The 12,024-nt window shown below is 37.9% G+C and overlaps 1 protein-coding gene across 1 annotated transcript in view; it reads right to left on the reverse strand.

Moving 5' to 3' along the window:
* The window catches only part of LOC140354311 (neuroligin-1-like), a 151,878-nt gene that overhangs the window by 17,786 nt on the left and 122,068 nt on the right, over nucleotides 1–12,024 (reverse strand). The window contains exon 2 of the mRNA XM_072439275.1: nucleotides 6,348–6,407. Coding sequence (XP_072295376.1) covers nucleotides 6,348–6,407 — 60 coding nt within the window. The remainder of the gene's footprint in view (nucleotides 1–6,347; nucleotides 6,408–12,024) is intronic.

Below are 12,024 nucleotides of genomic sequence, written 5' to 3' on the forward strand. Positions count from 1 at the left end.
CTCTGAAAAGCTCTTATAAACTCATCATTATTCATTCATTCATTAAAAGGAATAAGCTAGTTTTGTTTTTCACACTTTTATAAAGGTAAACATCAGATACAGCCCCTTTAAAGTACCTCGCAGCCAAATGACAATTGTTTTGTGGTATCAAGTTGTGGGATAATAATATGGAAGAACTTAAACCATTCTAAAAGATCTATCAGTTCAAAACTGCATTAAAAAGATTTATTTCAAAGTACCAAGCAGAATAAATGAGTGTTTTTGAAGACAGATATAATGATAGGTACCCAGTTTATAATTCTGTATTGTAGATTATACTCTGAAATATTTTAGTTCAAATTATTAGGAAATGAAGGGACGGACATACGACATTATGTTGCATTAGAGATTTTGTCATTTATTTTAATATCATAAATATTGTTTATTGGTACGGTAGTGGTTATTCAACAATTAGTTGGTATTTAAAACACATATTATGTTCATTAAGATGATAGTGTATGGATAAAAGCAGCTATTGCTAATAATGCTTATGAACACCATTTTAATAATAAGAATGGCTGAATATTTGTAAAAAAAACACTTCTAAATCATTTCTGAGGCAACCCTTGTTGTGATTTTGGGCGTTAAAAAAAATAAATTGAATTGAATAATCAAGCCCTCATTATGCATTTTACAAATAGTGATGTGGTCCCTAAGCTAAAGCGTTTCTTTATTTATTGTTTTCCATGCATGATTTATGTATTATACTGTCCCTTTTCAAATACATTCAGTCCAGTGCAAATGAACTCGCTCTTTCACTGTAGATTATCTGTCGAATAATGCCTCTTTTTCAAAATCTAAATAAGTTTCATTGCACATATGTTTTTAAACTCTAAAACTTTACTGGCAAACATGAATGGGTTCGGTGTAAGATCCCTGTGGGCTAACTTTGGAGCATTTCTGTGCATATCAATGTAAAAGCCTTGAATACATGAATGAATGAGGCGTCCCATTTACATATGGGCTCCTTTAATCTCCACTCTTGAGGTTCTGGAGAAAAAATATTTACTGAAACATGCAAATTTTAGGGGGTGTTTAAGTGTCTCTACACTCCACACATACTTGAACTGTGTACATATGGATTCTGTCATGTATGCCACTTTACCATACTCATCATTAAAGTCCAAAGCTAGTTGAGTGTGGATTTGTACCATAATGCATTTTTTAAAATTTTATTTCAAGAATCACTGGTCTATCCACAATGACATCGCATTATGATTGGACTCAAATGTTTTAAAAGGACAATTTCTCAGTAAAAAGTAATCCTTGTCTAAGATTAAGGTTGGGTCAAATGAACAAGTTAGACTGAAGTTTGGCAAAAGTTCACCAATAAAGACATGGACAAAACCATCCATACGATTTCATTTGTTTTTATGTCAAATGTTTATATCTTCAATCTCTCACATGATTATTTTAAGTTTGAAAATCAAGCAGCGCAGCATTTTTTTGTTTGGAGTGGTACAAGTTGCCATGTTTGACTAGCCCCGCCCCCGCAGATTTCACCCACACATAACAAACACATTTCATAATAAATCTAAATTTACCTGAATTATACATTTGAATCATAAGGCTTATCTCTGCAATTCACTGTTTTTTTTTTCTTTTTATTAGTAGTTTATTTAAAAAGGGACAAAGCAGAGAGCAATGCCCCATTTAAAATATTTATTTAACCGACAACATGCAGAACAAAATGACACATTTACGATGTCTTTAGTGTTCTAGAACTGTGGGCCGTTTACAGTCAATGCATGTTGCTGTGAGAGATAGCTAAAATTGGAGTAAACAAGAAACTACTTCAGGTTTATCTCTTGCATTTTTCTGCATTTATTTCACTTTCCTGTGTTTGAACCTCTCTTTATTATAACGCATTAAGTTTGCCAGATGTTTGCTGCGTTATGCACTGGAAATATCATATTTTATTTGCTTGATGCGAGTGCCGTGCGTCGATAAACAGCTGATGCCAAAAGCGATCAAGACCATTTTGCGCTCGCTTTGGATCACTTAAACGGCCCGGTACCGTACAGACACTTTCGGACCGTACAATCCACTCCAAAGTGAATGAGCCATGTAAATGTTGCACGGTAGTTACATCATCTGTATTTTACTTTCATTTTGACATACTTTTTACTTTCCCTTCACAACATTTGAGAGCAGTATCGGTACTTTCTACTGCGCTACATTTATTAAACAGAACTGAAGAGTACATTTGCTTATGGCTTGAGACCTGCTGAAATGACTGAGGTTTTGACTTTGAACAGAAAAATTTAAGGAATTTTCAAGTTGCTTCTTCCAAGAATCGCTTCAATTTCAATCATTAATAGTTGTCGAATTCTGTGTGAAATATTTTCCTACTCTGAAAGTGCATTTTTAAGAGTTACTTCAACCCCTGTAACTGTACTTCCAGCATTGAATACTTGGCTTTCGACATGACCTATACATGCTTGGCCTCTGACCCACTGTCGTACTTTGCACGGCAGTAAGTTGGTTACGGGCACTTTTCTCACCCGGAAAAGCAGAATATTGAATGTATAATGTATAGCTGGTACTGGTACTGTACAGTATATGGAGATGCACAGGGCTTGGAGTTCATTGTATTAGTCTAGCGTGTGAAATGAGATTTCTAATCCTGTCCATTTTTCATTATGTTTGACCCCATTTTATAGGAGCACCACGGCAATATAGTGAATACCATAACCCTCTTAACGTAATTAAAACTGCTGCACATTTTTGAGAAAGCCAGATTGAGAGAACAAAAAAGATCTAGGCCATTCTATGCAAGCTCCTCTGTGTTTTCAAACTCATGTTTGGGCTTCTCTATGCAGTTTAGCATCTAGATGTATGTACACAAATTGGATTCAGTCTAAAGTTCTTGAGATATTTTCCTGACACGCCAAAGATGACTGTGTCCAAAGTAGCTTGAAAAGCCTGGCTAACGATATTAACTTTTGTGTTTAATTACATGAGAACGATGTAATAACAACCAGGCATGACGGGTCGTGCTGGATGAGAACCATATGGAAACAACCTAAAGGTTCGTGCAGATAAAAGCGCCAAAGCGCAGTAGCTTCCCGGTGTTGGATGCCTGAAAATTCGCTTGAAGCAACTTCAAATGGCAAATTATCATATTAAGCCTATTTTTTATTTTAATTATTATATTTTAATATGATAGCCTATTGTTATGTTTATCCCATTGTATACTTGTTTTATGTTGTACCAAAGTTCCTATGTTTGTGACTTTTGTTCATTGACATTGGCAACAAAACCTTTCTGATTACAATTCTGAATTCAGACGTTCTGTCCGCCAGGCGAATTGGCCTTTGTCGCTCGTCATAAAAAGGAGGAGTTCTGTGGGTTCCTCTGATCGTACAAAGCCGCCCCCAGATTGGAGAGTACCACATCTCCTTCAGGGGCTGCACCTGGATGACGGCAGCTCCCAGTATTTGCATGTCTCCGTGCTGTTGGCGCGTTGACGCTCGATTCACCCAAAGCCTGGAAAACGCGTCGCGCCTCGCGCCTGATTCACACTGTGACACTTTGGTCGCTCGTCTACTCGTCTCTGCATAGGTCAAACATAGAAAACGCCTGTTCAATGTGTCTGTAACTGAAGACTCAGGGTTGGCAGATTTTGAGCCCTTGAGCATGACCCACAGGCGTTTGTAGTAGAACGTGTTTTGAGTGTTAATTAACTCGTTCGGTTTGAAACAGATGAAGAAAAAACTGATCCAAACGCTGCAAGTAATCAACTTTCCCGATGCAATGATTTCTGGTCCCCGCTGGAACCTCAACTCGGCCAAATCTGTGGAATTGAAATGACTTAGAGCGGACTCGGCTTGGAAATGGACAAATTACACAGCAAATGGACTGAATGGGACTTTTGTTTTTGACCTTTTGTGCCTTGACCTTCCTTTTCTTTGGATGCCTTGTTTTCAATTTTACAATTTTGTTTTTCTCTGGTCCTGTCTTGTTGGGTCAGCTTTTTCAGTGAACATTTCTCAGAATAAAAGCGTGTTTAACAATGCCGGGGCCAAGTTTGTTTTTACACTTTTAGTCACGATCGGGAAATGGATATTTTTGACCTGTTCCATTACCATTTCTATAAAAATATGCACGAGACAAAAGAAGTGGCCAATGATACTTTTCTTTTTGGGTTTGTTGATTTTTAATGTCGTAAATTACTGTGAAATCTGTCAAAACGTTACTATATCTCCAAATATGCTGAATTTGGTTTTTTTTTTGCTCGACTGTATCTTTTGGATCAAGTCAATGATTTCTTCATTGGTGTGAGACGACTAATGATATTTGATTGTTTTAGACTTTAATTGTCTCTATCTTATTTATATGTTTCATGGATTTTTTTGTATCGATTTTTTTCTCTAACGTTGTGATTGCATTTCAGGATTCACAAGTCAATATTCAATACATTTAAATCTTTGAAAAAAATCTAAAATGTGTGCAATTCAAAAAGGAATGAAATATTTTTGGTTTACCTTTAACCTGCAATTTTCAAACATTGGAAGCTTTTTGCCATCTTGCATTCTTTTCATTCATGGTGACAGATATCAATTATTGACCATATTTCACTGTTAAGCAAGTTATCCACGCTGGTGTAGACTTGTAGGTCATTACTTGGACAAGAGTCAGACTTTTTGATTGTCTTGAGACATAAAATGGCAAAAATGACTTGAAACTCGACGTGGACTCGGGCCCTGTGACTTGAGACGACTTGATGCTTCTCCCCAAGAGGATAAAAGTGCTTAGAAAACATTTTGTCTACACCTGAGGTCACTAATGGGCAGACTCCAGTCCAGACCCAAGAGGTTCAGAGGTCAGATGTTCGTCTGGGCCCGAACCTCTGACGAAACTTTTGCGTTCACTTCGTAAGCCCCTCGTTCACCCCTCATTCCCCTCTCAGACGTGGAGGAAGCCACACAGGAAGGCGCACAGTGGGGACAGCACAGACATGTTCTCTGTTTGTTAAACTGCAAAACGATGTGTGTTTTATTCTAACTCTCGGCCCGACCCACGCCTCGAGCCCACCGTGCGTCAGTGGTGCCAGAAGGCTTTAACGCTGCGGGAGATAATTCTGATGTCTCTTCTGTTCTGACTAAATAAGAAAGACTGACGAGAGAGTTCGCTTTGCAAGACTTCATTTTCCTTCCAAGTGCGAGAGTGGCATAAAAGTAACGCAGTGAAGCTCCAGACCTCGGCTTGTGGACATTTTCTCAAACTGCTTTGCTGAAAGTTTATCAGGTCTAAACAGTTGTTTTGCCCTGACTTTTATGAGTAGGAAGATTTACAAAAATGATATGCATTGCAAAGATGTGAGCTGTTTTCTGTCATTTGAAAGGGTTTGAAACTCGGCGCAAAGGATTCAGGACTTGACTTGGACTTACCTGTTTTTGGCTGAGGACTTGACTTGGACTTTGATTTGGAACTTGACTCAGACTTGAGGCAAAAAACTTGATATTCAGTGTTTGGGTTGCTTAATAAAATGACTTATTCAAACAGAGGTATAGAACACATGTTATTTTCATTTTTCATGTGTCCAGTTGGCCATTTTTCCTTGGATTCCATATTGTCCCCTTGATGGCCACACATACAGTAATTTAAAGAAAATGTGACTAATTTCAACCCATTTGCGTTAAAGCTTTTTTTCTATCAATAGCTTCTTGCTAGCGTCCGTGAAGCTAACCCAGTGGAGCGGCGTGCACTGAATAAGCTCTGATTCCGCTCTACAGGAGTGAAAACCATGCGGCGCCAGAAAACAACCTCCGCATCTTACCACCAAGCTCCATTTCCAGAGATATTTTTATGATTTGACGCCCCAAACGTGATGTGTTAGTATCTTTACAAGCCAGTTAGCCAGGGTTTTGAGCATGTGTTTCTTTTTTAACAAGACAGATTTCAACAAAAAAGAATAATTCATGCAAGAATGTGTTAAGTAGGGGTTAATATCTACATAGTTGATCTGCCAGTGGGATGCAACATAGAAAATCAAATGAAAACAGCAAATAAAACGGCAAAACCCAAGCAGAGAAAACTACAGTTAACAGTATTAATATCAAAGAAATGTGGTATAAGACATGTAAACTTGAATATAGACACCAAGCTGAAAGGACAAACACATCCAGCCCAAAAAGAGAGCAAAAAGAAAATGTCCATCACTTTCAAAAAAGGACAAAATGTAAGAAAATCAAAGAAGATATTTCAAAATCTGAACAGGGAAAGAAGGGTATAGATAATACGTTTGGTTGCCTTTTTGTCATGCAATCAGTTTGGCATCACGTGGTGTTAAAAAAAAAATATACCTTCATCGTCCGTGCGGTCACTAGAATCACTATCATCTGAGTGTTTCTTTGTAAGGGGACCTATAAGGACCAAGAAGGAGAAAACCAAGCAAAACATGATGATCAAGAACAGACAAGACATTGTTTTTCAGTAGCATTTCAAAAGATGCTTCCCCAAAAGAAAAGAAAAATCTCAAACATGTCATAATCACCACAATTCAGTGCAAGAAAAGATTGGTCAAAAAGAAGTTGGGAAAAATGTTTGTGTAGAAAATGCTTCAGGCTGCCGATAGTGGGGAGATCAATAATACATATCAGATGTATATTTTGTGTTTTAACAAGTTGGAGCAGTTGTAATGGCAATCGAGAAGAAGCTGTAAAGAGGGAAAAAGCATTGCAGTAGGTAAAGAAAAGCATTGAACAAAAGCCAGTGAAGACTCTCTCCAAACAACACACTAAATAACACACAAGGAATTTGTAAATGTGGCTTTTTTCCTGTTGCTAAGTTTCACATTTAATTGAATTATTCAGTACTCAAACCACAAATTGTATATTTATTATGACTAAGAATATATAAAGGTATAATAGGATTTAATAAACCTTTTAAAAATTATATTCTTTTTTTTTTCTACATTCAAACCACAAATAATGCCTTTATTTTGATTTACAATTGCATGACTTACTTAAAATATATATATACTCTTGCTATAACAGTTTACTTTTTAGTAGTTTAACTTTTTACTTATAAAAATTACGTTTTTATTATGACTGTCAATAACATTATTTATTTCATACTAAAGTTTTAATTGACATGGCAAATTTTCGTCCCCACAAACTTGCCCTCAGCTCTTACACAACATGTTTAAAATATAACTAACATGTATAACACAGATCACAGGAATAAGCTAATATACAAAAAAAAGACAAATATAGAATTTGTCAGTTTAATAAGCGGTTCGCTGACTTCACAGAGGGAGACGTCATTGACTTCTGTTTGTCAAACACATAAAAACACATGCTAGCTTAACTTTTGCACAGCATTTAAACATAACATTAGTAGCAAAAAACAACAACATTGCCTTTAGTCTGACTCGGCTGGCTACAAAACAGCAGGGGGAGTGTTTGTCCTATCGACACCTCGAAAATCTTTACAACAAACATCGAACATCGAACATGCACCGATACAAATAAACAGAGCAACAGCAGAGCATGCAGAGATAAAACGCAGAGAACACGCTCAGTTACACATCTAGTAGCTGAATCTCCATCTGGATGCATGGCTATATATATTTTTTGCAGTGAGTAAAGGATAACGGCGCATCTTGGGATCCAAGTTTCGTTCAAAATAACACGGTTTTAACAAGCGCTGAGCAAAAGATCCAACGTGTTAGTGTTGCCAGTGAGATAGCTGATAATATCTACCATTAAGGGATGTGCTAAAACCCCACGTTACACCCGTCTGTGCAGGGGGACTGTACGCCAAACTGCAATTATGAAAAAGTCAAAGAAAACCAGACCAAATACACGCTCTCATCACGGTTAAATGTACAATCCATTCATCAATAGAAAGATGGACCATAGATAACCCAAACATACGGCAATCAAAATGTATAGGGAGGATTTACACACCAACATGTCACTAAACACAGTTAATGCATTTAAAATACTGTATCGAGCGCACACAAACATTTCTATGGTTCATGAAAAGCTTGTCTGACATTGTTTGGCCTCAACATCCGAGCATCCAAACCAAGGAAAGCAAGATATTTAATCACACTAAACTATTCCTTCTCATAGCACATGCCTTAAGATAAAAATGTTATAGGATTGAACAGGAAAGAAAGACAGAATCTTCTGATACTTCGCTCAGTTCAAGGGAAAAAATGTACGGCATTGTTAAAGAATAAAACACACTAAATGAGTCTGTGGTTTGTCTGTGTGTGTGTTTTGTTTCTTGTTTGTGTGATTTAATGTTCTGTACGTTTTGTATCATTGAGTCGGTATAGAACATAAGCTGAACAAACAAGCGTCTCTATTTTCTTAAAGGGGCACTATGTAACTTTTCTGGGGGAGGTCCCGCTAACTGATAATGCCATACTATATATTCAACCATTTTTCTACTGCTGTTAACTTAAAATGTTGTAGTTAGAATTACAATGTTGAGACACAGATTAGGTATAGAAACAGACTAGGCACATAAGTGTAATAATAAAGAAACTGATAACTTTTTTATTATTCTTTCTTTTGTTTTATTGTTTGATTTTCTAACTTTCCACTGGCAAAATAAAAAAATCTGGAAAATCACCTGTTGTGATTTTGCGTTTTACAAAGCTAAATTGAATGAAATAATCAGTTATTTCTTATCTAATTTAGTTTTACTCTGTTATTTTGTATGTTTACCTTTAATTCATTTTTATTGACAATTTTATTAAAACCTGAAAATAATAATAATGAAAAAAAAAGCTAAAATGCCATACATACTGTGTGGAACGTTCAAAAAATATTACAACGGAGTAAACTGACGATGACTGCTGTGTAACAAGTTTCACTGAAGTTGATTTAGCAGAATATGTCACTTTTAAAGCTATTTCCTGAAATGCGTTGCTATTCTTAGTCACGATGGCTCACGCTGTCCATGTTCTCGCTCTTCTTGATTGCCTGGCGGGCTTTCATTCAGATTCCCCCCGTACTCCTCCACGCACACGGCGTATCACTCAGTTCAAGAGCGGTCCCTGGGCGTTCTTTTGTGAATTTGACAAGCAATTTGATAAGCCAGAGCTGACTCTGGTCTTTTTGGAGCGCTTAGTCAGCATCCAGACGCCAAGATCTCCGGAGCGGAAATGGGGAAACATGGTGGGGAAGCGTCTGGGGAGTGTTACCTGTTTATTGTGAACGCTCGACAAAGATATCACTGTCAACACCGCACACAAAGAGATGTATGGGTTTAGCTTAGCATATGTTAGCTCGGAAAAGACGCGGCTATATGCTAATGCTGCTGCAACGCCGGCGGCGGCTGACAGGTTCCAATCAATCAGAGTGACGTGAAAGCAATTAAGAGTTAGCGGATTTATGCATAGTCCACTTTTCCCGCGGTAGATAGTCACTTTTGAAAGAAATCGTACTTCTTCAGACGTCACGCTTTTACTCTTACTTGAGTAATATGCAGTGTTGTACAGTGGAACAGTTTTACTCGAGTACGTGACAAACACCGACACTGATGTGATTTTGTATCCTTTGAAATAACAGATTTTATGCATTATTGAAGGCAGTTACATTGAAAATTGCAATAGACAACTTCCATCCTATAGTCATTTTCAATCTGAGGTGCTGAGGAGTTTAAAAACAATAATTTTCAGGTGGAAGTCCAAAGGTGTTGATTTTTAAAACATTGCACAGATCACAACCTTTTTCCACTTCCTCAGCTTCCTCAGGTATGTTTTTACTATTACTTGAGGAATTTCTTGGACTATTACTTTGTACTTTAACTTGATCATGCGTATACTTACTTCATATTGGGGCTCCTGCTCTTCCTATCAACATTTTTGGCATTCACAAAATCTGTTCTAGAATATTTTTTACACCAATAATGCAACCAGAAATTCAAATTCCGGCATTATTGTTGGTTATGTATTTTTAATGAAAGATTATTTTGAGTGTATAAGAAAAGTATACTAGCAGCGTATTTTTCTTTAATTTTTTTAAAGGTTTTTTTTGGCCCAAAGCCTTTATTAGATTATTTATTAGATTATTTATTAGGACAGTTTAGCGCTGCACGTGGAGCCGGGCATATGTGCTGCCGCCTTAACCACTCGACCACCAGGCAGCACGAGCACAGAATATTTCCATGAAGATTTCCAGTACTATGTGATACAAAAGCATCTGAGTGGTGTTTTAGAAGTCTCTTTAGTTTAACAGATGGTCTCCTGCTGTTCTGCTGTGATCTTTATTCGAAATCTGACACCACACACCTGATAAAAAACACTGACGAATCGCTCTCAGATGTTTTGTTTTTTACCAAGAACCGTGCAATCTTCCTGTTGACAAAGCCGCATTTTACCGTACAACATCCTTACATTCACGCCAGACGAGGCGAGCGCACCGAGCGTATCGGCCGCGAACGCGAGCATCAGAGCAGTGACAGGGTTTGATTGGCTGCTCCGTCGACCGCCTGTGCTATTACTGTGGCATGTTGTTTGACTGTGGGTTAGTGGGGATCAGGGCTGACATGACAGGGCCTTGACAGGTGCGGCGGCGGCGTTGGCGGCGGCGGTAACGGCGGTCATCCTCCTCCTCTCTGGGATTAAAAAAAAAACCACAAACCTGCACCAGATTTGAACAGAAGAACGGAAGAAATAAATGGAGGAGCGGAGGGGGGGAAAAAAAGTCATGGAGCCATCAGATGTCAAGAGCAAACTGGCCGGTGACAAGCGAGCAGCCGCCGTGACCTCTGACCCTCACCTGTCATGAGCAACATATGTGCGGTCGGGCCCCAGCTGCCGTGATTCCAGCGCTGATTAGAACTTCAACAGAATCCTGCTTTTTCTCTCTGCGGCTGTTCACCATTTCCTATCGCTCGAAGTTTCATCTCGGGAAATGCTTAGCCATGATTTAGATTAAAAAATAAGAAAAATGTGACGAAATATGGCCGCAGTTGACAGGTCGGACGGCAAATTTGACTATAACGCAATTTAAAATGGTGTTAAAAGTGTTTATTTCACTTTTCTTCGAACGTGACGGTGGTATAAAAGAGATAGCTCGTTCTGACGTGTTTCGGTGTCGACATGAGGACCATTAACGAGATCAGGAACAAGAAAAGCAACTTAAAATCTGTAATATCTGACCACTGCAAAAGAGAAAGCCACGTTATGGACTGGGACAACGGTGAAAGATCAGAGGAAGAACACAAGTACAAAAGATGGATACGAGAGGCTTCTTTGGCTCACACATGGGACGATCTTCCCCAGAGACCACCAGGCGGGGACAGGCGTGGTCAGTCTGATAGATCTGTCCACTGACCACGCCTGGGAATAACGTCTGATAATGCCACTGACTTGTGAGAAGAAGTGGCATTTAATTTGACAAAGAAGACAGGATGAATTTTCTAAATATATTGTAAAAAAATGAAAAATAACTTTTTTTTAGAGGTGTTCTTGGTGTAAATATTGACCATTAGTGCTGGATTCATGTGGTTCTCGGCTGCTTTCTGAGATGGTTTAGTTCATGTGCTTTTCATCTCAGAAAGTCTGGATTTGAAAGTCACCGATAATAAAACCTTAAAATCACACGGGTATTTACTTCAACTGTAGCGTCAGTACTTTCTTGCATAAATCTGTTGCTATTATGCTATCGACAGCTGACGGCGTATTAACATTTTCTCAAGGATCAACTGAACGCAGCATGGAACACATCACACTTGGAAATTCCATAACGGTTACCTATAGAAACGATTACATCCACTAACGCCTCTGATGTCACAGCAATTCATATTTGAGAAATCCAACTATATGAAAACACCTTTATTGCGTTGAATTCATGTTTAAAGGTTATGAAAATGTGTTTCTTATGTAAATTCGGACAACATTTGACAAAAAATTATGGAATTCTCTATTTCACATATTTTTCACTTGATTGGTGTAAAACTATTATTTATATTTACAACTGGTATTTATCCCACCAAATAAAGCCACTTTTATTTGAT

This window comes from Eucyclogobius newberryi, unplaced genomic scaffold (assembly GCF_026437365.1).
Source record: "Eucyclogobius newberryi isolate DKJ021-1_F unplaced genomic scaffold, fEucNew1.0.hap1 SCAF_9, whole genome shotgun sequence".
NCBI classification, from domain to species: Eukaryota; Metazoa; Chordata; class Actinopteri; order Gobiiformes; family Gobiidae; genus Eucyclogobius; species Eucyclogobius newberryi.